This window comes from Oncorhynchus clarkii, chromosome 8 (genome assembly GCF_045791955.1).
Source record: "Oncorhynchus clarkii lewisi isolate Uvic-CL-2024 chromosome 8, UVic_Ocla_1.0, whole genome shotgun sequence".
NCBI lineage: Eukaryota > Metazoa > Chordata > Actinopteri > Salmoniformes > Salmonidae > Oncorhynchus > Oncorhynchus clarkii.
Window position 1 is genome coordinate 19,675,978 of NC_092154.1, and position 25,438 is coordinate 19,701,415.

At 44.5% G+C, this 25,438-nt stretch overlaps 1 protein-coding gene across 1 annotated transcript in view; it reads left to right on the top strand.

The window, feature by feature from the left end:
* LOC139415069 (DNA polymerase zeta catalytic subunit-like) overlaps positions 1-25,438 on the top strand; it is a 104,249-nt gene that overhangs the window by 64,657 nt on the left and 14,154 nt on the right. The window contains exons 8-19 of the mRNA XM_071162835.1: positions 737-821; positions 2,685-2,821; positions 3,269-3,397; positions 3,685-3,919; positions 4,245-4,387; positions 4,504-8,296; positions 10,103-10,980; positions 11,338-11,426; positions 14,149-14,274; positions 14,426-14,618; positions 16,450-16,561; positions 24,934-25,049. Coding sequence (XP_071018936.1) covers positions 737-821; positions 2,685-2,821; positions 3,269-3,397; positions 3,685-3,919; positions 4,245-4,387; positions 4,504-8,296; positions 10,103-10,980; positions 11,338-11,426; positions 14,149-14,274; positions 14,426-14,618; positions 16,450-16,561; positions 24,934-25,049 — 6,036 coding nt within the window. The remainder of the gene's footprint in view (positions 1-736; positions 822-2,684; positions 2,822-3,268; positions 3,398-3,684; positions 3,920-4,244; positions 4,388-4,503; positions 8,297-10,102; positions 10,981-11,337; positions 11,427-14,148; positions 14,275-14,425; positions 14,619-16,449; positions 16,562-24,933; positions 25,050-25,438) is intronic.

Here is a 25,438-nt window from a genome sequence, read left to right on the forward strand (position 1 = left end):
ACGGTATATTTGTGCGTTCAGGTTGCCATCGATAAAATGCAATTGTGTTCGTTGTCCGTAGCTTATGCCTGTCCATACCATAACCCCACGGCACTCTGTTCACAACGTTGACATCAGCAAACCACTCGCCCAAACCACGCCATATACGCTGTCTGCCATCTGCCCTGTACAGATGAAAACCGGGATTCATCCGTGACGAGCACACTTGGCCATCAAAGGTGAGCATTTGCCCAATGAGGTCGGTTACGGCGTCAAACTGCAGTCGGGTCAAGACCTTGGTGAGGACGACGAGCACCCAGATGAGCTTTCCTGAGATGGTTTCTGACAGCTTGTGGAGAAATTCTTCGGTTGTGCAAACACAGTTTCATCCGCTATCTGGGTGGCTGGTCTCAGACGAGCCCAAGGGTGAAAAAGCTGGATGTGGAAGTCCTGGGCTGGCGTGGTTACACGTGGTCTACGGTCGTGAGGCCGGTTAGACGTACTGCCAAATTCGAAATACCTACTAAACTGGTTACTGTGTATATAGGACAATGCCGCAAAATGTGCCATCGTCTGCTTGTTGGAATATGCTCAATGTGAGCCGAGGTAATGTGCATCAGACATACATCAAAGTGTAATAATTAAACCGCTGACTGCGTTCCATGCATTTTACAAGCATTTTGCTACACTCACAATAAAATCGGCTAAATCTGTGTATGTGACCAATAAAATTAGATTTGATTTGACGCTCCTCCAGATCGCAGGTTTGTCGCCTCGACGGAGTGCGAGAGAATCTTCATGAAGAGATTCAAGGAGATCCTGAAGGAAAATGAGTTTGATGTGTAAGTAAAACCTTTCACCCTCAATCTTGCTGGGTATTTTTTTAACGTGGGCTTATCACTTTCCCCGTCTTTAGGACAACTTGACTATAAGTCATCGATGGGCAGACAGTTGCTCCACATTGCGTGAGTAAATGGCTGTGCTTGGTTTGGAGAGTTTAGAATGGGGGCAGCAGGGCTGGTCTTTCAGAGTAAACATATGCTGCTCCCAATGTCGTTAGCAAGATGATATCTACCGCCGGAGACCACATAAATTGGGGTTTGAGAGAATTTACATCTGGTCTTTCTTTATGTTAAAACATCTACTTATTTTCCCAATGCCTTTTTGGTTGTCTACTGTGTATGAGATGGTGACCGCATGTCTCTTCCTGGTTTATCTTAATGGCCAGAGATGAGGAGGGAGCAAGGAGGGAGGGTGTTGATTGGGTTACAGTGCTGTCTAGTATATCCCTCTCTCTGCTCCCTGCTCCCCCTTTTTTCTGAGCAGAAATCCTTTCCTTAGATAAATAAAAGTGCAGTTGGTCCTGTGTGTGCTGTTACTTCAGGCCCAGATAAGCTAAGTTGTTACCAATGGGAGGAAAGCAGGGGAGGAAAATGAAATGGTTCTATCGAAGACAGGTACAGGCCAGTATGGGAGCAGCTTGGGCCTTGGCACAGGGACCCGTCTCCTCCCACCTGGCAGAGCTTTGGCTTGGCAGAACTGTGCCCCACACATACATACACACACACACACACACACACACACACACACACACACACACACACACACACACAACTCTCACTGGCTGACTGGCGCTCTTTAACATATACAAGTACAGTCTCTCTCTCGCGTGCACTATTATTCTACAATGTATAAAGAAAACCCCTTGAATGAGTAGGTGTCCAAACTTTTGACTGGTACTGTACGTATTAATTATATTATTTTACTTTTAGATGTGTGTGTATTGTTGTGAATTGTTAGATATTACTGCGCTGTTGGAGCTAGGAACACAAGCATTTCGCTACACCCGCAATAACATCTGCTAAGTATTTGTATGTGACCAATAACATTTTATTTTATTTTGAATTGATTCGTGTGTCTCTCTCTCTCTCTGTATCTCTCTAAGTCCCTCTGATTGTAACCTCAGACAGGCTGTACTGCAGTAAGAACAGTAGGGCTGAAATGTGTTACGGGCTGAAGGAATCCCCTGACACCTTCTAGGCTCCCCCTGTAGCCACAAAAGTCATTAGTGATGAGACTAATTAACAAAGAGTGAGACAGTCATGCACACACAGGCCCATCTCTGGAGCACATCTGCATTCCTTCATCCACCCACAACGACAAATTATGATGTATTTTTTTGTAGAGAAAGGGAAGTGGTGTCTAAAATATTTTTGGGTGCTAATTCCGGCATTGCTTGTTCCACCTTTTTGAGTTCCACCTTGCATGTTTTTCAATATTTAGTTGAGTTGCTAAGTAGTGAGTTGCTAAGCACAGAACAGAGCGGATGACGGAGCCTGATAGTCAGAAAGCTTGTAGCCAAGAGGCATTTGGGGTAAATCCCAAAGAACCACTGGCCACTTGCCAGCTTTCCATTCATACCTCCTGCTACACACACTGTACACACACACTTGTTTCTCTCACTCTCGTTCTCCCTCTCTCACACACACACTGTACACACACACTTGTTTCTCTCACTCTCGTTCTCCCTCTCTCACACACACACTGCAGCCATGTCTCCTGATTAAGACAAGGGATGCTAATAAAACCTGACTGCTGGAGCGCTGTCCCAGGAGCCCTGTCTGTGACTGGTGATAACCTTAGCAGTTACATGCCCACAACGGTCTCCCTTATCTCCCTTTGAACTAATGCCTCTTTTTAAATAGGACTCAGTCTGGGTCTGTGGAGGGCGTGGCAGAGGAGCAGGATCCCTTCCCAGCTGTATACCCTGATGTCCTGACCCCAGAGGTGCTGCATTGTACACCAGCTAACCAGGTGGAGGTTCACAGAGACTCTCAGACAGGTGAGAGCAAAAAATCTCCCTATCGACTCTCCACTAGAATGTCTCTTTCTGCCAGAGAAGGTGGATCGACATTTGTCCTAATTCTCCCCAAACTCTCCTACTGTGACTGAATTTCAAGTGTGACACACAGTGTTGATCTACATTAGCCTAATCTGCTCGCTCAGTCTGCCAAGTCTCCTGTAGGAACAGTGGACATGCCAGGGAGGCTAGGCATCTGGCACACACAGAGAGCCAGGATGGAGTATGGCTGGGCCTCATGCTGAACCTCTCCCTGTGTATGTGTCCCAAATGGCACCCTATTCCCTATATAGTGCACTACTTTTGACCAGGGCACTATGTAGGGAATAGGCTGCCATTTGGGACAGACAGGCACTCTGTTTGTCAGTAATGATCATTTCCCCCATGTCTCGCTCCCCCCACCCCCACACCTCTCTTTCCTCCACTCAGACGCTAAAAGGAACTGTGGTAAAGACCAGGGGGAGGCCATTGTGGATGAGGAGGCCATTCTGAGTCTGTTGGAAAGCAGCCAGACCTTCCTCCCCCTCTCCCAGAGATCCAGCCACGCCCCCTTATTAGGTAGGAAAACAAACCGCACTGATTACTGTGTTCATTTGGTCTATGGAGAACAGCATATCCAGCTGATCTTATGTCATTTTAATGGAAAAAATCTGTATTTAATCAACATATTGTTTATATAGCATAGCTAGCGCCAGGAGATTGATCTGACCATATGACCTGACCAGGAAAAGCTCCGGGCCCTAGTTATAACTCCAGCCCATAAGAAAAGCATCTAAGTATGGAGCTGATTGACCTCTGAGGTCATTTCCCCTTATCATGCTGTGTTTGCTGTGTGCGTGTTGCAGATAGCAGCCAGAACCATGCCATGGTGGACCTGCTGGCAGGCCTGGAGGATGATGGGTACAGAGCAGCCCATATGAGGCAGAACTTCCAGCATTCTCTGCCCGGGGGAGGGAGCGCTCACTACAACAGTGACGAGGAGGAGGAGGGGCCAGAGCTAGAGAGGGAGGAGGCAGAACTCAGTCTGATGATGTCACAGAGATGGGACAGCGACCTTTCAGAACCGTCTTCTAGACAGAGGTGACTCATTTTTGTTTCTTTGCCTTGTTCTTTTTGCTCAATATGAATGAATTATGAGTTAAATGAAGAAAACAAATCTATTAAATGAAATTAAGAAAACAAATCTAATTACAGCATTCTTTGAAAAAATGCATGTCATCTATCTTGTGCCCCAGTTTTCATGCTTATTTCTTGAGGAGCTGGATTCCTCTTGTCACTGAAGTCACATGTAAACAGTAAACGCAGATGTTAGGCAGTCGGATGAAGGTCATCTGCGGTGAGCCGTGACTGAATAGTTTAAGCGACGCCTCATTGTTTAATCAATGTCTCTGTTACCTCGCTCTAGACCTGGTGTGAAGGATGCAGAGGAGAGCTTCAGTGACGAGCCCCAGGAATCCTCCGATGAGGAGATGGAAAGGAGGGGGGACAACTCTCTCTCTGCCAATCTGTCCATTTCTCAGCTGGACGGCGCTGCGGACGAGAACAGTGGTGAGTTATGAGAACGTAATGATAATAAACTACATATATCACGTCTAAGATTGTGTCATTGAGGCTTTCCTTTGATTCTTGTCACAGTATTGATATGTTATATCTGCTCTCCATAGATTCATTGTTAACGGACAAAGGCTCCAGGACCCACTCGTCCCTCACCGTCACAGACACGATCCTTGGGAAGAGAAACCCCTTTCCTGGGGAGACTGTCCACCTGGAGCCCCTGTCCTCCACCAAGGTCCTCCTGGAGTGCAAACACCCTGAGCATAGGCAGGCCCACTCACAGGACGCAGAGGAACCAGCCAATAAGCACTTCGTCGTCCAGGACAGTCACGAGTGCTCCACGGTGTTCAAGGTGAATAAAGAGAGACCTTATATCCAGCCGGTCAAACACCCCATCCCCTGTAATATCGCCAACCAGGCTGAGGTTTCTCAGATCTGTGTGGACAAAATGGACGTTGTTCGGCCTCTGTACACCTACGAGAAGAAGACGATGGCTCTGGAGGAGTCAGACCTGGGCGTCTTTCCGTTCAGCAACGGGAAGATCACCCAGAGCAGGAAGAAGTACAGCAGTATAAAGAACGTCGAGAAGAATCGTTTGTCCATCCTGCAGAACCACAGGAGCTTCTCCCTGTGTTACTCTGAGCTGAGGAACTGCCCCAGCACGACAGATCTAGAGCTGGGTCAGAAAGGCTGTAAAAGCCCAATCCTGAGAAACAGTATAAACCCAACTCCCTGCCCCATAGAAGAGGACAAGCTCCTGGCCCCGTTGGAGGGCGAGATGGGCCAGGACAGCGAAGACGGCGACATGGGTGAGCTGAAGATCCGGTACGAGGACTATCAGGAGAACAAGACTGAGAGGACCATAGTAGCCCAGCAGGAGGCGCACTATAAGTTTTTCCCCAGTGTTATTCTCTCCAACTGCCTAACCAGGCCAGCTAAGAAGGTAGTGGGCAACAAGCTGACCCATGGCTGTGCTAAGCTAGAGCAGTCAGAGACACGCAGGTCAAGGCTAAAGCTTGGCAAGAGGTCTTTGGCTGCTGCAACCCAGAAGGCTAATGTGTACGCTGGGGAAACCCCAGCCTCTGACACCCAAGTCAGCACAGCCTTTATGGCCATCACGCCTACTTGTCCAAAGAGCACGGACGCCGAGGAGAAGCCAGTCACAGTGGCAAAGTCAGTCGTAGTGGGGACAGGACCCACAGAACCACTGCCAGAATCCCCTGCCCTGGCCCCTACCCCTCTACCAGCCCCTATCGCTTCCCCTGCACCGGCCCCAGTCCCTGCCATTCTGAATGAGGCGTCTGTGGAGGGCAGGTTGGCCCCACTGCTTGAGCTCCCTGCTAAAGTAACCTGCACCAAAGCCTCAGGTCTGCCTGGCAGCAAGTACACCCTGAGGGCCAAACGCAAGATGAGCTACGACAGCAGCGAGGACGGGGAACAGTCGGTATCCTCTCGCATGAAACACCCTCTGGCCCTCCGAGACCGCTTCAAAGAAAACTACGTCCTCAGCACGCAGGAACTAAAGTACCAGAAACGACGGAAGATGTACAGAAAGGAGCCAAGGGAGCCGCCCATCATCATCAAATATATAATCATCAACCGGTTCAAAGGTCAAAAGAACATGTTGGTGAAGATGGCCAAGGTGAGCGCTAAGGAGCAGCGGGTGGTGCTGACACCTGACAGAGTGGAGACGTACACAAAAATGTCCCCCATCAAGACCTTCTGGCCTAAGGTTCCACAGTCTTGTGCGGTCAAGTTCCCTCTCAGTGAGCCCAAGGCTAGTAAGAAACAGCCCAAACGAAAGGCCAAGGTCAACACCACCACTAAGAAAACGGTCAACAGCCCACCCAGAGTCCGAGTTAGGCAAGGGGGTGAGAGGCCTAGAAGGACTAGAGGCCTTAGAAAAACCTTGACTCCCTCTCTGCCATGCCCCTGGCCATGTTACTGTGAACTGGCCGATGACCACATCACTGAGTACACTGATGTGATGGTGGAGTTGGGTTATCTATCTGAGAGATCCCTTAGCCCTGTTGATTCAACCCCACCCCGGTGTTGGTCCCCCAGTGACCCCCTTATGGAAGCCATAAGTTCTGATCGGTTGGTGAACCGATTAAATGATCCCTGCCTCACTTCTGTTTGTCAGGAACCCCCCCCAGAGTCGTTAGGCCGAGGCGTGCGGAACTGCAGCCGGACTGCTAAACCTAGAAATGTAACCTCTACCAGCCCAAGAAGACGGATTAAGCTTTCAGAGGAAGTCAAAAAGGAGAGCACGGCGAGAAGGAAAAGTACTATTGGGACTCCAAGGAGGAGAAAGAAAGTTCTAGAAACAGTTGATGGAACTAGTGTGGCTGGTGTCTGTACTACTACCATCACCACAAGAACGAGGAGGCCTCGGAGGAAGAAGCAGGCAGAAGGGCCTGAACAGCCCCCTGTAAGAAGCAGAGACTGTGACAGTTCCCAGCACCTCTTCCCAGAGGGTGAGCTGCCTTCTACTGAGTCCTCCTCAGAGGACATACCACCCTTTCAGAAGCCAGCAAGCAAAACCAGCCAAATCATTGACGGCTCTAAATCCCTAACCCAGTTCTCGCAGTCTATTGAACCAAAGTCTGAGGACTGTGAAAGCTCCATCATGGAGGTGAACCAAAGCTTTGCTCTTGAATTCGTCCAAATGCAGCCCGACCAACCGCAGGGTTGTGCTGTGAAGGCAGACACTACTGCTGATGAATGGACATCCCAACAGGTTAAATCCCCAACCCAGGTGGAGGACAGAAAGGGCACCCCCAAAGCAGAGTCCCCCCACTCAGGCCTTCGGAATGGGAAGACCTTACCTGAGGACATCTCTGGCCTGGCTGTTCTGAAGAAGCTCCAGCAGAGAGGCGGGCAGTGCCTTTCCACTACAACACAGCCCCCTGGCTCCACACCAGACCCTGCTGCAGCCAAGCCATCAAGAGCCAGGAGGGCTCCCTCCGCCACCCCACGGAAACCCCGGGCCCCAAGAACTACAAATGCCAAGGAGGGGAAACCCAGAAGCAGGGAGGAGAAGGCGAACTCTCAGCCAGAGGTACCTGTAAAGCAAAAGCCCCCCATGTCAGATGGCGGTCCAGTGTTCCTGTCAGACCCAGGCCTGGACAGCTGTTACTCCATAGAGGACAGCCTGTCCCCAGAGCTCCCACACAACTACAACTTTGACATCAACGCCATTGGTATCGGTAGCCAGGCAGAGTTCTCCAGCCTGTACATGGGCAGCCAGTTTGTTCTGACCGACAAGAACCTGCCTCAGAAGTTCCTGAGTGACATCACCCAGGAGGCGGTACCTGCCTTGGCGCTGAGCTTAGAGACGAGGTCCGAGGTGCTGTTTGGCTCAGGGGAGGAGCTCCAAGAAAGCTTGTCCGGACCTCTGACTCCTGAACTCTTTGACAAGCCAAAAAATTGCGAATTTGTGTCCAATCATCGATCACCTCTGGACTCTGAGAGGTTACCAAGGAGCAGAGAGTGGGGAACGTCTCTGGGCAAACTCCACGGCCTCAGCCACTTCCAGGGCTTTCACTGTGAGAGGAAAGAGCTGCTGTTCTCTGCCTTTGACCCCATCTTACCACTGCCGTTGAGCTCTGCGTCTTTCGCAGACAACGAAGGGTTGCAGACTGGAGACCTACTGGAGGGGAATTATGCTTTTACATCGACCACGCCCTGTAGTTCGCCACGCTCCTTTAGCTCTCTATCCCAGGTGAAGGTCATCAGCCAGCTCCTCAGAGGGACAGGGGGGGGAGCCCACATCCTCAAGCCCCTCATGTCCCCTCCCAGTCGGGAAGAGATCCTCACCACCCTCCTGGACCTGGAGATGTCTGAGGTCACCTTCCAGGAGCCCTTCTGCAGCAACCCCTCAGACGCCCCAGGGAAACCCAGGTAAAATCACTAAACTCACGGGATTACTTTAAAAGCACTTTATGACAGCTACAGTGAGGGGGAAAAGTATTTGATCCCCTGCTGATTTTGTACGTTTGCCCACTGACAAAGAAATGATCAGTCTAAAATTTTAATGGTAGGTTTATTTGGACAGTGAGAGACAGAATAACAACAAAAAAATCCAGAAAAACGCATGTCAAAAATTTTATAAATTTATTTGCAGTTTAATGGGGGAAATAAGTATTTGACCCCCTCAATCAGAAAGATTTCTGGCTCCCAGGTGTCTTTTATACAGGTAACGAGCTGAGATTAGGAGCACACTCTTAAAGGGAGTGCTCCTAATCTCAGTTTGTTACCTGTATAAAAGACACCTGTCCACAGAAGCAATCAATCAATCAGATTCCAAACTCTCCACCATGGCCAAGACCAAAGAACTCTCCAAGGATGTCAGGGACAAGATTGTAGACCTACACAAGGCTGGAATGGGCTACAAGACCATCGCCAAGCAACTTGGTGAAAAGGTGACAACAGTTGATGCGATTATTCCCAAATGGAAGAAACACAAAATAACTGTAAATCTCCCTCGGCCTGGGGCTCCATGCAAGATCTCACCTCGTGGAGTTGCAATGATCATGAGAACGGTGAGGAATCAGCCCAGACCTACACGGGAGGATCTTGTCAATGATCTCAAGGCAGCTGGGACCATAGTCACCAAGAAAACAATCGGTAACACACTACGCCGTGAAGGACTGAAATCCTGCAGCGCCCGCAAGGTCCCCCTGCTCAAGAAAGCACATATGCATGCCCGTCTGAAGTTTGCCAATGAACATCTGAATGATTCAGAGGACAACTGGGTGAAAGTGTTGTGGTCAAATGAGACCAAAATGGAGCTCTTTGGAATCAACTGGACTCGCCGTGTTTGGAGGAGGAGGAATGCTGCCTATGACCCCAAGAACACCATCCCCACCGTCAAACATGGAGGTGGTAACATTATGCTTTGGGGGTGTTTTTCTGCTAAGGGGACAGGACAACTTCACCACATCAAAGGGATGATGGACGGGACCATGTACCGGGTGAGTATCTTGGGTGAGAACCTCCTTCCCTCAGCCAGGGCATTGAAAATTGGTCGTGGATGGGTATTCCAGCATGACAATGACCCAAAACACATGGCCAAGTTAACAAAGGAGTGGCTCAAGAAGAATCACATTAAGGTCCTGGAGTGGCCTAGCCAGTCTCCACACCTTAATCCCAGAGCAAATCTGTGGAGGGAGCTGAAAGTTTGAGTTGCCAAACGTCAGCCTCAAAACCTTAATGATTTAGAGAAGATCTGCAAAGAGGAGTGGGACAAAATCCCTCCTGAGATGTGTGCAAACCTGGTGGCCAACTACAAGAAACATCTGACCTCTGTGATTGCCAACAAGGGTTTTGCCACCAAGTACTAAATCATGTTTTGCAGAGGGGTCAAATACTTATTTCCCTCATTAAAATGAAAATTAATTTATAACATTTTTGACGTGCGCTTTTCTGGATTTTTTTGTTGTTATTCTGTCTCGCACTGTTCAAATAAACCTACCATTAAAATTATAGATGGATCATTTCTTTGTCAGTGGGCAAATGTACAAAATCAGCAGGGGATCAAATACTTTTTACCCTCACTGTACTGATGTGAAAATGGCTTTAGAAATACATGTGATTGATTTGATTTAAGGGTTGAATGACACAATAGATATCTATGATTGGCAATATTATGCCTTATCACAGCCTCATCAATCATTCCATCATTAATGTCCATTTTCAAATCTCCAGGGAGGTTGGTGGGCGTAAGCTGATGGTGGAGACCAAGTTGGCCAAGGAGCTGGCTGAGTTCAACGGGGACCTGTGCCTGGAGGGGCTACAGTTCTGGAAGACAGCCTTCTCTACCATGACCCGGGCCGGCTCCTCTCACACACTGGGAGCAGAGGACACCAGAGACCAGGGCCAGCTCAGCCCCTCTTCAGCCGGGGACCAGAAGGTCATCCTGGTGCCTTGCATGAGTGCCCCCAGGCGGGAACGCGTCCAGCTATGGCTGGAGGCCAGAAAACAGTACGAGCATCTGCAGAGGGGCAGGAGAGACATGGGAGAACTGGAGAGGGGAAGGTTGGAACAGGTAAGAGAAGAGCAGCAAACAGACAGGACTGAACAGCCCGCTCCGTTCCATTGTTCAGCATTGGAGGACGAGGAGGAGTTTGAGAAGCTCTCAGGTATCAGGACTCGGAGGGAGAGGAGGAATGATCTGTCCCTACGGACATCACCTGTTGGAGGGGTGGAAACTCAGGACATTCCCAGAGGAGTGAAGCCTGTACTGGACATTAACATCAGAGACTCTGAGGAGGAGTACTTTGGTAAATCCATCTCTCCACACCTGCTGCCATGGCAGGAGCCCACGCAGCACAGTCCCTCAGGACCAGACGCAGTAGAGGGAGAGAGGAGAGGGTCAGATCGAGGGTTACCCCTGTCCCCCAGGCTCTGCACCTCTCCAGAGAGGAGGGAGGAGAAGCACTTCCTCAGTCCCTCTCCCTTCCCTTCCATGAAGCCCAGGGGGGACGGGGAGTGTACCAGCCCCCAGCTCCACAGCACCCCAGTCCTTAGGCGACACAAAGGCAGGGATGAGTCGGAGACTGTGTGCAGCACCCCTGTGACTGAAGGTAAGCCCCTTTATTCCCCGGCCGCAGGCTATTAGCAGCTGTCACTCTTCATCCTGCCTCAGCCGCCAACGTTAACTCAGACCATGGAAAATTACATTAGCAATAGCATCCGCTATAACCTTTTATTTTACTCCAACTTTCTTTCTTACCTCAGTGGGAAATTGTTATGGCTGCCATAAACAACTACATAATTGACTAATCAAGCATACCAGAATTGTAAATCTGTCGCAATTAGTTTTAATAGGAGGAAGCCGTCTGCATGCAGTGGTTTTGTCCTCTGGAATGTCATTATGCGTCGCACCACCCCACCCCGATCCTTAATTCATTTTGGGGTTTCTGTTATGGTTTCTCTTCCAGACGCAGAGTCCACGTCTCAGAGACTGCAGCACAGGAGAGGGGAACACACAGACACCCTGAGGAGAGTGCTACTGACCACACAGAGGAAGGTCAGGACAAACGCACAGAATTTAAGCTCCTGTTCATTTAGGTCATTCCCTCCAATGATCATTTGGTGTTTTGTTGATGGTGGTGAAAAAGCCGTCTCAGGCGCCATTCCAGAATCTCTCATAAGTGTTCAATTGGGTTGAGATCTGGTGACTAAGACAGCCATGGCATACGGTTTACATCGTTTTCATGCTCATCAAACCATTCAGTGACCACTCATGCCCTGTGTATCGGGGCATCGTCATCCTATGGGGGCATAGCCTTGGTAGTCAAAATAATGGCCTGCCCAGTATTTGTATGCAAGACCCTAAGCATCGGGGCTCCCAAGTGGCGCAGCGATCTAAGGCACTGCATCTCAGTGCAAGAGGCATCACTACAGTCCCTGGTTCCAATCCAGGCTGAGTCACATCCGGCCGTGATAGGGCGGCACACAATTGGCCCAGCATCGTCCAGGTTTGGCCGTGGTAGCCCGTCATTATAAATAAGAATTTGCTCTTAACTGACTTGCCTAGTTAAATAAATGTTAAAGAAATACAAATAAAAGAATAATGGGACGTTCACGAACCACATCTATGTGTATGGTTTTTTAAGGGGTGAATCAGCTTAATATTGTGGAAAGAATGTTCTTGTCTGCATCATTTCCAATCCCCCATATATTTTTGGGGTAAATATATATATATATACATACACGCATGCATACATATACACATATACATACACATACCTACGGTACATAGACATACATACTTTTTTTAGAATATACCTTTATTACCACCCTACCACCCTTCCCCCAATTGGAGTAAACCAATAAACACTTAGGCTTCTACCTTCAGTTGATATATCTTATACACATTTTACAGACACAATCTATTTTACAATAGTTATATTTAGTTTGTTGTTAGTCCTTCCTCTATTTCTGATGTCCATCCAGTTTGATTTCTATTTGTAACTGTGCTATTTCACAACATTTCTGAACCTATATACATTTTACAGACCCCGTATGTTTTACATTGGTTATCTTGTTATTAGTCCCACCCTTCAGCTCCATTCAACCTCTCCCATCTATCTCTCAACATCATCCATTTCGGATTTCTATTTGCCATATATTTTTCAACTGTGCAGTGGTGCTTCACAAAATTAGTGAACCTTTCTATTCACAGAGCTTCTACAGATTGTAAATTAAAAATATGTTTTTTTGCTAAAATAATTATTATATTATTGATTGATAGATAGATTATGGCTTTTCAAATCACCCAGTAATGCTATCTGCAGCGTTAGTTCTAGGCAAATGCTGCAATTCTTCAGCCATTCCTGGACCTGTGACCGAAAACGAGCTACATATGGACAATACCAAAATAAATGATCTAATGACTCTGCCTCCTCACAGCAGAATCTGCAGAGCTGGGAAGATTTTATCCCCCATATATATAACATTCTATTGGTTGCAATAATTTTGTATAGTAATTTAAATTGAAAAATTTGAAGTTTTGAATCCGACGTTGTTTTGTGTATCAATTCATAAACCATGTGCCATGGAATGGGTACATCCAAAATCTCTTCCCAACTATTTTGCAATTTATATGGCACAGCTGTCAGTTTTTTGTCCTTAATTAAATTAAATTGATATATGTTTTTATTTATCACACTTTTCTTGAACCATGTATGTTTTTTAATACAGGGCCAACATACAAGTTCCTTACTTTTTTCCCCTTCTACTTTTTCCCCCTTTTCCCCTTCTACTATTAATTGGTTGTAATTTTGGGTAGAGCAGACATTTCCATATGTCTGCGTTAGCTGCATGTGTGACATAACTCCACCAGTCCTATTTATGATTAAAATTAAACCTTTTTTTTTTTTTTTAAATTTCTTCAAAAAATATGTTTTTTTAATCAATGAGTATATTTGAGTTTAACCACAATATTTGTTGTATTATTTGTTCTGTCTTTTCAGGTAGATTAAACTGAAATTGCAACCAACTTTCTAAGGCTTGTTTAAAAAATCAAGATATTTTGGAGATGATTTCCTTTTCAAACAACTGAAAGTGAGCAGGTGTAATCTGAATAAAGGGGAAAAGGCCCTTCCTGAATATAGGATGAGACATTTGTACCAATTGACTAGAGAACCAGTTTGGATTTAAGTATAACTTTTGTATGACTGATGCCTTTAGTGAGAGGTCTAATGCTTTAATATTTAATAATTTCTGCCCTCTGAATTCATATTTGTTATAAAAATAGGCCCTTTTAATTTTGTCTGGCTTGCCGTTCCAAATAAAATGGATTTTTTTTTGTTCATATAATTTAAAAACAGGTCACTAGGTGTAGGCAAAACCATGAGCAAATAGGTCAACTGTGATATGACTAAAGAGTTAATCAGGGGGATTTTTCCACAAATAGACAGGTATTTTCCTTTCCATGGTAGCAAGATCTTATCTATTTTTGCTAACTTTCTATTTTTTTTTATTGGAGTGAGATCTTTGTATCCCTAATTTACTCAAGTGTTTGCATTATTTTTGTCAGTTACCTGTGTTGGCCTCAATATACCTGGATGAGCAATGTACAGTTTTAGAATATTGATGAACAGCATCAATCAAGTAAATGGCCCAAAACAAATGTCAGATTTCACGTAATTAAAAAAATATTTTTAGCATTTACTTGATCCGCCCTGACACGCTGTTCTGTCTTTAATGTGATGTGAATAAGCTTTCCCCCTGTTCCCCGTCCCCAGAACCAGTTTGCTGCTTTGAACGCTCCAAAGAAAGACAACTCTCAGATCGAGGGCCCCAGCATCAGCAATTCATACGGATTCAAAGTCAGCTTGCAGAACCTCCAGGACGCTAAAGCCCTGCACGAGGTGAGACACTCACACACACACACACAGAGATTGACTAACTGACAGACACACACACACTTCCCACTGACTCAGCTGTTTTCTCACTGACAAACACACACACAATGTAGTTGTAAGGAAGGAATGTGACATCTTGCTTGTCTTTCATCTGTAGGTGCAGCACCTGACGTTGATGAGCATGGAGCTTCACGTGCGGACCCGGCGGGACCTGGAACCCGACCCCGAGTTTGACCCCATATGTGCCTTATTCTACTGCTTCAGCTCTGACGCACCTTTACCTGACTCAGACAAGACCCAGCTGACTGGGGCCATCGTGGTAGACAAGGACTGCCAGGAGAGTGGCCAAGGTGATGGGTCACGCACCCTGTCCCTCCTGCCAAGTTCTGGATGGACCACACTTATCTGACCTTCAAGTATTGTTGTATTGTGTTCATGGTCATTGTGCTTAGATTTGAAAGGACCGTGTATGGCTGTGTTTACACAGGCAGCCCAAATCTGATCTTTTGCCAAATTATGGGCAACATATCTGATGTGATTGGTCAAAATACCAATTAGTGGCAAAAAAAAGATCCGAATTGGACTGCCTGTGTAAATGCAGCCTATATGTTTGTGATGTACATTTGAAGTCGGAAGTTTACATACACTTAGGTTGAAGTCATTAAAACTTGTTTCTCAACCACTCCACAAATTTCTTGTCAACAAACTATAGTTTTGGCAAGTCGGTTAGGACATCTACTTTGTGCATGACACAAGTAATTTTTCCAACAATTGTTTACAGAAAGATTATTTCACTTATAATTCACTGTATTACAATTCCAGTTGGTCAGACGTTTACATACACTAAGTTGACTGTGTGTTTAAACAGCTTAGAAAATTCCAGAAAATGATGTCATGGCTTTAGAAGCTTTTGATAGGCTAATTGACATAATTTGAATCAATTGGAGGTGTACCTGTGGATGTATTTCACAATGCTTACCTTCAAACTCCGTGCCTCTTTGCTTGACATCATGGGAAATCAAAAGAAATCAGTCAAGACCTCAGAAAAAAAAATTGTAGACCTCCACAAGTCTGGTTCATCCTTGGGAGTAATTTCCAAACGCCTGAAGGCATGTTCATCTGTACAAACAATAGTACACAAGTATAAACACCATGGGACCACGCAGGCATCATACTGCTCAGGAAGGAGACGCATTCTGTCTCCTAGAGATGAACGTACTTTGGTGTGAAAAGTGCAACTCAATCCCCAGAACAACAGTAAAGGACCTTGTGAAGATGCTGGAGGAAACCGGTACAAAAGTATCTATATCGACAGTAAAACAAGTCTTATATCGACATAACCTGAAAGGCCGCTCAGCAAGGAAGAAGCCACTGCTTGTAACTGCACATGGGGACAAAGATCATACTTTTTGGAGAAATGTCCTCTGGTCTGATGAAACAAAAATAGAACTGTTTGGCCATAATGACCATCGTTATGTTTGTAGGGAAAAGGGGGAGGCTTGCAAGCCGAAGAACGCCATCCCAACGTGAAGCACGGGGGTGGCAGCATCATGTTGTGGGGGTGCTTTGCTGCAGGAGAAACTGGTGCACTTCACAAAGCAGATAGCATCATGAGGTAGGGAAATTATATGGATATATTGAAACAACATCTCAAGACATCAGTCAGGAAGTTAAAGTTTGGTCGCAAAAGATCTTCCAAATGGACAATGACCCCAAGCATACTTTCAAAGTTGTGGCAAAATGGCTTAAGGACAACAGAGTTTAGGTATTGGAGTGGCCATCACAAAGCCCTGACCTCAATTTTAGTTACACAAGACCTGTCAGGAGGAATGGGCCAAAATTGACCCAACTTATTGTGGGAACCTTGTGGAAGGCTACCCGAAACATTTGACCCAATTTAAAGGCAATGCTACCAAATACTAATTGAGTGTATGTAAACATCTGACCCACTGAGAATGTGATGAAAGAAATGAAAGCTGAAATATATAATTCTCGCTACTATTATTTTCTGACATTTCACATTCTTAAAATAAAGTGGTGATCTTAATGGCCTAAGACAGGGATTTTTTACTATGATTAAATGTCAGGAATTGTGAAAAACAGAGTTTAAATGTATTTGGCTAAGGTGTTTGTAAACTTCCGACTTCAACTGTACCTCTATCTGTGTGTGTGCCCTCCCAGGTGTCAGAGGAACAGCACCCCTGCTGGTAAGATCAGGTGTCTCAGGACTGAAGGTCACCTATGCTGTGAATGAGAAGCAGATGTTCCAGGAAGTTGTCACTGTCATAAGAAGGTACAGTAAAGCACTCGCCAGCTTCTGGTTCTAAAGAGCTGAAATTAGTTGGTTGGTCCCCCTATGGGGGAAATGAATGAATTGGGTTTTGGGATGAACAGCGAAAATAAGTTATGAAGTTAACATAGTCTTAGTAGCTCTTAAAAATGTTGTTTTATGAGATATCAGTCAGCTTGTTCTGATTTATATAAATGCTTTGAAATTCACAAAAAGTGTCGTTAGCTGATGAAGATTATCTCATAGAACAAAATGTATAAGATCTCCTAAGCCTGTGTTTATACCACAGACCTTATGTGAAGGTGGACCATGCGGTTGGATTTTAACAGCGAGGAGGCATACGATGACTATCTGTTTTTCTTGCCAGAGGGAGGCTATTTATTTGCAAGTGGGTATAGCCGGCGAACTTTAAACATTTTTAAAAAACAGGACGATGAACAAAAGGTAGGCTCTAACCAAAGATAACCCGGGATTCAACCATGCCTGTAAAACCGGCCGCATGCCGACCTGTTACCTGTCTGTCTTTCAAATAAAGAAATTACATGCTTCTTGTCGCAATACCCATTACCCAGAATGCATCACAAACCCTACCTATTACCTCATTTACAATCAACTTCAGTAAAATTATGAAAAAGGTACAGTATACAAACACATTCAGTTAATATATTCCACATAAATATCCCCACATCAATAAGTCAATTAATGTGTGTCTCAAAATGGATCAATGTTTATAAATACATAATCAGGCAAGACTTTAGCTAATGTGACAGAGGACATAGGACAATCTTATTTTATTTTATTTATTTTTGTTGTTGATCCCAAAAACAAAAGCCCTATTCATTTCCCCATAGGCTTTGGCCAACGAGCCAGCATCCGTTAGTTCCTACAAAAAGATGGAATTACTATTGCTCTCTATATTGGCTCCTGTAGATTTGACCTTGATCCTTACTTTGTGAACAAAGAGATCTGAAGCACACAGTAGCATTGTTGCTACACCTAATCGGTTGTAAAACATTTACCTGGGTGCTCATGTTCCCCACACTGATGGCGCATAAAGCACCCCAAACATATTTTGAATTTCAATTCACTTATAAACAGGGGTTTTAATGTATCGTCTACAGTGGCAACTTTAGCATGTAAATGTTGGTGGGGCAAACTCTAACCAATTATTTTTAGATGCATGCAGGCAAATTCACTACATAACATCTTATTATTTTATTCGGCCTGCAGTGCATTCGGAAAGTATTCAGATCCCTTGACTTTTCCACATTTTGTTACGTTACAGCCTTATTCTAAAATGGATGAAATTGTTATTTTTCCTCATCAATCTACACACAATACCCCATAATTACAAAGCAAAACATGTTTTTAGAAATTTTAGCAAATTCATTTAAAATAAAAAGCTGAACTATAACATTTACATAACTATTCAGACCCTTTACTTAGTACTTTTGTTGAAGCACCTTTGGCAGCAATTACAGCCTTGAGTCTTCTTGGGTATGACGCTACAAGCTTGGCACACCTGTATTTGGAGAGTTTCTCACATTCTTTTCTGCATATTCTCTCAAGCTCTTGTCAGGTTGGATGAGGAGGGTCGCTGCACAGCTATTATCAGGTCTCTCAAGAGATGTTCGATCGGGTTCAAGTCCGGGCTCTGGTTTGGCCACTCAAGGACATTGAGACTTGTCCTGAAGCCACTCCTGTGTTGTCTTGGCTGTGTGCTTAGGGTTGTTGTCCTGTTGGAAGGTGAACCTTCGTCCCAGTCTGAGGTCCTGAGCGCTCTGGAACAGGTTTTCATCAAGGATTGCTCTGTACTTTGCTCTGTTCATCTTTCCCTTGATCCTGACTAGTCACCCAGTCCATGCTGCTGAAAACATCCCCACAGCATGATGCTGCCACCACCATACATCACCGTAGGGATGGTGCCAGGTTTCCTTCAGATGTGACACTTGGCATTCAGGCCAAAGAGTTCAATCTTGGTTTCATCAGACCAGAGAATCTTGTTTATCATGGTCTGAGAGTCTTTAGCTGCCTTTTGACAAACTCCAAGCGGGCTGTCATGTGCCTTTTACTGAGGAGTGTCTTCCGTCTGGCCACTCTACCATAAAGGCCTGATTGGTGGAGTGCTGCAGAGATGGTTGCCCTTCTGGAAGGTTCTCCCATCTCCACATATGAACTCTAGAGCTCCTTTAGAGTGACCATCGAGTTCTTTATCACCTCCCTGACCAAGGCCCTTCTCCCCTGATTGCTCAGTTTGGCTGGGCGGCCAACTCTAGGAAGAGTCTTGGTGGTTCTAAACTTGTTCCATTTAAGAATGACGAACACTGGGTTCTTGGTGACCTTCAATGCTGCATTAATTTTTCGGTACCCTTCCCCAAATCTGTGCCTCGACACAATACTGTCTCGGAGCTCTACGGACAACTCCTTCGACCTCATGGTTTGGTTTTTGCTCTGACATGCACATTCAACTGTGGGACCTTATATAGACAGGTGGGTGCCTTTCCAAGTCATGTCCAATCAATTGAATGTACCACTGGTGGACTCCAAGTTGTAGAAACGTCTCAAGGATGATCAATGGAAACAGGAATGTACCTGAGCTCAATTTTGAGGTTCATAGCATTTGCAAACATTTCAAAAAACCTGTTTCGCCTTGTTATTATGGGGTGTTGTGTGTAGATTGATGAGGAAAAATATTTATTTAATCCATTTTAGAATTAGGCTGTAACGTAACAAAAATGTGGCACAAGTAAAGGGGTCTGAATACTTTCCGAATGCATTATCCACTTTTATAGACAATATACCTACACCCAGACAGCGCATTGCACAAACAAAACAACCCACACAATATCAACTGGAAATACTGGGGTCGAATACTGAACTTTTTGTTGAAATTGTTCTATTTTAATGGGAAGGGAATGGCAATCATGGTTACAGACCCAACAACATTATATAGTATCTCCTCCCCATGAAGAAAAGCACAAACTATTTATAATACACAATGTAAGCAAAACAAGTAAATCATTCCAACATGGCCTAAAATTATGAATAAGATACTAATGAGAACGATGAGCTGATGAGGCAAGCCGTAATTTCTATTTCTATTGAATGAGTATTCAAAATAATAATTTTTTCAGCTCTTTTGAAATGTACAGCTACAGAATTCAGAACATGGGCCGTTCTTACAGTATTCTCCCTGTACACCAAGTCAGAACCGTAGTATAAATCATGGGGGCATATAAGCAGACAATGAGAAAGCTCTTACCATATTCAATGATGACATTTCTCTAAAATAGGCTATAGGCTACATGTGCACCACCAAGTCAGAACAGTAGGCTAAATGTTGAGGAGGAAAGAGACCAAATTACTAGGTTGAGGCACATGGACTACTTAACAGCTTACTACACAATATACACTTAGTATTACTTTCTTAGCTACAGAATTCATATCTCCCAATCTCCCTGGCAAATTTACATAATTTATGCAGCAGCATACAGGACATATTTTTGGATCACCGTTGTTGTGCTGTGCTCACTTGAACGAATGTCCTTTGTAATCAAACTTAGTCAGCAAAATCTGGCATTCTCTGGATTTAGGGTGCTTCCAAGACAACTCTTGGGGGGGACAAGGTTGAATTATGACTCTGTGATCTTTAGGTTGGAGCTCTACAAAGAAGCCCGAGTTCCCGACTTGGAATTCCGAGTTGGATGACTGTTCAAAACGTATTTTCCCAGCCCGACAGCATTGCCAATGTATTTAACTTTTTCTGGCCCATGGTGTTGCGTGTCAATGTTTATCCTTTTTAAGCTTGGAAAAGAGAACCTTTCAGACAGATGTTCTTAAACTCAGACTTGGACCACACACCTCCACCGAATAGCATTGTAAAATAATAGTGGAGACATCAAAACTATGAAATATGGAATCATGTAGTGACCTAAAATGTGTTAAACAAATCAAAATATTTTTTCTATTTTAGATTCAAAGTAGCCACCCTTTGCCTTGATGACAGCTTTGCACACTCTTGGCATTCTCTCATCCAGCTTTACCTGGAATGCTTTTTCAAGAGTCTTGTTCCCACATATGCTGAACACTTGTTGGCTGCTTTTCCTTCATTCTGCGGTCCAACTCATCTCAAACCATCTCAATTGGGTTGAGGTTGGGTGATTGTGGAGGCCAGGTCATCTGATGCAGCACTCCATCACTCTCCTTCTTGGTCAAATAGTCCTTACACAGTCTGGATTTGTGTTGGGTCATTGTCCTGTTGAAAAACAAATGATAGTCCCGCTAAGTGCAAACCAGGTGGGATGGCGTATTGCTGCAGAATGTTGTGGTAGCCATTAGGGTTGCACATTTTGGGGAATATTCAGAGTTGGAAACATTCCGTGGGAATTAACAGGAATATATGCAAATTAATATTAATACCATTTAAATGTAGATGTTTTTTGCATTGGATATATTTACCATATATGGAGACAGAAACAACCTTTTACCTTAACATAAGTAGACATAATTGCAAATGATTAAATCCTTCCAATAAAAATATATATATATTTAGTTACGAATTGAACTTTAATTAAATGAGTTGACTCTTCAAATCATGGGATGATTTCACTGAACAGACAAATAAAGGGAATATTGAATGATCCCCAATGATCCATCGCATCTCCCAAAAACATTTTCTGTAAAATGATAGTCTAGAAACTAAAGCTTTGGTTGTCTTCCTCTCAGGCTTCTATGTCTTCTCCCTGGACCTCCTCAATGTCCACCTCTTGAACATCAGACTCTGAGGTCTCATCTTCACTGTCACTTTCCAACCCTGTTGAGGATGGCTCGTTGTCAGGCTCAAAAAGCCTCAAATTTGCCCAGATGACCACCAATTCTTCAACCCTTGTATTGGTCAACCTGTTGCCTGCTTTGGTGTGTGTTCCCAAACAAGGACCAGTTGCGCTCTGAGGCGGCTGATGTTGGTGGGATTTGGAGGATGATGGAGGCAACAGGGGAAAGAGCCTCAGATCCACAAAGTCCCTTCCACCAGGTGGCTGATGAGATATGTTGGCACGACTGCCATATTGCATCTCCATCTTAAAGCCCTTGCTTGGAAGTGTACTTCGCCAGACTGCCAAGAACCTTGCCCTCATCTAGGCCAAAGTGGCGAGACATGGTAGTGATGACACCATAGGCCTTGTTGATCTCTGCACCAGACAGGATGCTCTTGCCAGCATACTTGGGGCCCAATATGTACGCTGCGGTGTGTATGGGCTTCAGGCAGAAGTCTTCACGCGTTTTGATGTATTTCAGAACTGCAGTTTCCTCTGCTTGGCGCAACAGCGAAGTGGGCAGGGCAGTACAGATTTCTTCTCTTACATCTGCAAGCAGTCTGAACATCAGACAGGATGGTATTGTCTCCCTCAATGCATGCAATGGCTACTGCTATAGGTTTCAGGCTGCTTACCACTCTCTCCCAAAATACATCATCCAGGAGGATCCTCTTGATGGGACTGTCCATATCGGCAGACTGTGATATGGCCATTTCTTGGAGAGACTCCTTCCCCTCTAGGAGACTGTCAAACATGATGACAACACCACCCCAACAGGTGTTGCTGGGCAGCTTCAATGTGGTGCTCTTATTCTTCTCATATTGCTTGGTGAGGTAGATTGCTGCTACAACTTGATGACCCTTCACATACCTAACCATTTCCTTGGATTTCTTGTAGAGTGTATCCATTGTTTTCAGTGCCATGATGTCCTTGAGGAGCAGATTCAATGCATGAGCAGGACAGCCAATGGGTGTGATGTGAGGATAGGACTCCTCCACTTTAGACCAAGCTGCCTTCATGTTTGCAGCGTTGTCTGTCACCAGTGCAAATACCTTCTGTGGTCCACTGCCTTCAGCTCATCTGCAATGTAGAGACTGGTGTGTCTTTTGGCCCTTGGGTCTGTGCTCTTGTAGAACACTGGTTGAGGGGTGAAGATGATGTAGTTAATTATTACTTGCCCATTAACATTCAACCACCCATCAGAGATGATTGCAGTACAGTCTGCTTTCTCTATGATTTGCTTGACCTTCACTTGAACTCTGATGAACTCTGCATCCAGCAAATTAGTAGATAAAGCATGTCTGGTTGGAGGGGTGTATGCTGGGTGAAGAACATTCAGAAATCTCTTCCAATAACATTATCAGTGGCATACGCAGCTCGAGCAAGACATTCATCAGCTTTTCTCTAACGTTTCTCCATTGAGTCAACAAAAAACTTTTGATTCCAGGAGGACCATGAGCTATTGCTATCAATAAGGTGTCTGATTTAATAATTTTCACCTTGAATAGAAGTAGAGGGACTTTTGTCAGAGGTTGCTTGTTGTAAGTGCTGAGGGAACTTTATGCACTTGGCCAGATGATTCTGCATCTTTGTTGCATTCTTCACATATGATTTGGCACAGTATTTGTAAATGTACACAGCTTTTCCTTCTACTTTAGCTGCAGTGAAATGTCTCCACACATCAGTTGGTGCACGTGGCATTTTCCTATAAAAGATGAGAAACAAATGAGTTAAAAAAAAATAAATACAATTCCATGTACAGATAAATAGTTAAGCAGTTAGATTAAACAACTCCTTTGTAAGATAAAGGTTTTAAAATGAAACATGTATGGAAACAGGTGAATTAACACTCAGCCGGCTCAAGCAAGCTAAAAACCCACATGATAGCAAAAACTAACTAGCAGTTAGAAATTATAGAAATTAGAAATTATTTAAACACACTTTGTGGAGGCTACTATTTACTAGTTGACAAAAAATAATGTATGTCATGAAAAATATTTTCGCCCCACCCAGTATTGCAATCAAAACTTACCAGAAAGCATGTAGTATTTGGCTCAGACAGTGTAGTCGTGTGTGCTCAATAGCATCTCATTAGTGTGCAAGATCTTGAGAATCAGCTGTGATGTGATGGAAGAATGCACTGTGCATGCAGAGGGTTGCAATTCCATTGAATTGGGGATATTTTAACCAAAATATGGCACAAGACCGATAATTGCCTTGTGTATTCCACAAAAAAAGGTTAACTTTTGCTAAAAAGGTTAGCAAAATTCCCCAAATTCCAGAGCTTAACTTCCCATGGAAAATCTCCGTAAATTTACCGGAAAGTTTCCGACCCTTTGCAACCCTAGTAGCCATGCTTGTTATTGAATTATAAATAAACCATTGACCGTGTCACCAGCAAAGCACCCCCACACCATCACACCTTCTCCTCCATGCTTCATGGTGGGAACTACACATGTGGAGATCATCCGTTCACCTACTCGTCTCACAAAGACACGGCGGTTGGAACCAAAAATATCAAATTTGGACTCATCAGACCAAGGACAGATTTCCCCCGGCCTAATGTCCATTCAATCAAATCAATCAATCAAATTTATTTATAAAGCCCTTTTTTACATCAGCCAATGTCACAAAGTGCTATACAGAAACCCAGCCTAAAAACCCAAACAGAAAGCAATGCATATGTTTGTGTTTCTGGCGAAAGCAAGTCTCTTCTTTTTTTTGGTGTCCTTTAGTAGTGGTTTCTTTGCAGCAATTCAACCATGAACAGTTGATGTTAAGATGTGTCTGTTACTTGAACTCTGTGAAGCATTGATTTGGGCTGCAATTTCAGAGGCTGGTAACTCTAGTGAACTTATCCTCTGCAGCAGAGGTATCTCTGGGTCTTCCTTTCCTGTGGCGGTCCTCACGAGAGCCAGGTTCGTCATAGCACTTGATGGTTTTTGCGAATGCACTTGAAGAAACTTTAGAAGTTCTTAATGACCTTCATGTCTTCAAGTAATAATGGACTGTCGTTTCTCTTTGGTTATTTGAGCTGTTCTTGCCATAATATGGACTTGGTCTTTTACCAAATAGGGCTATCTTCTGTATACCACTCCTACCTTGTCACAAAACAACTGATTTGCCCAAACAAATTAAGAAGGAAAGAAATTCCACAAATGAACTTTTAACACGGCACACCTGTTAATCGAAATGCATTCCAGGTGACTACCTCATAAAGCTGGTTGAGAGAATGCCAAGAGTATGCAAAGCTGTCATTAAGTCAAAAGGGTGGCTACTTTGAAGAATCTCAATTATAAAATATATTTTGATTTATTTAACCCTTTTTTGGTTACTTAATGATTTACTACATGTTATTTCATAGTTTTGATGTCTTCACTTATTCTAAAATGTAGAAAAACTCTTGAATGAGTGGGTGTGTCCACATTTTGACTGGTACTGTGTGTATTTGTTCACAGTTCTAAGTAATCTAAAATACTATTTTCTATATTGTTTTGGCCCGTGTTAAACATTTGTACTGCTCTTTCTCCTGTCATGTAAGTCTCTGTTCTGTCATGGCAGGTTTGACCCAGACATCCTGGTGGGCTACGAGGTCCAGATGCACTCCTGGGGCTACCTCCTCCAGCGGGCATCAGCACTCGGTGTGGACCTGTGCCAGCAGCTTTCCCGGGTACCAGGTAGGGTGGCACTGATCCTGGCCCTGTTTGCTGCCACAACACTGCTTTATTACCAATACAAATGGTCTGATTGATGGAAGAATATGAACTTCCTCTCCTAAAGGAAACAGTGACAATTGTTAATTACACAGCGACAATTGTTAATTACACAGCTTGATATGTGTTTTGTTTGTTACATATTACATAGTAGTTACATATTTGGTAGGGTGGCACTGACCCTGGCCCTGTTTTCTGCCACAACACTGCTCACTCGCACCTTTTAGCTCCTATAAAACAGGTCTGATGAGAGATTAAAATAAGCACTTCCTCTTCTAAAGGAAGCCATGTAATGTAGCTAATCCACAGCTTGAGAGCTTGTTTATTGAGTGTAGATATTTCTCTGTGATTTA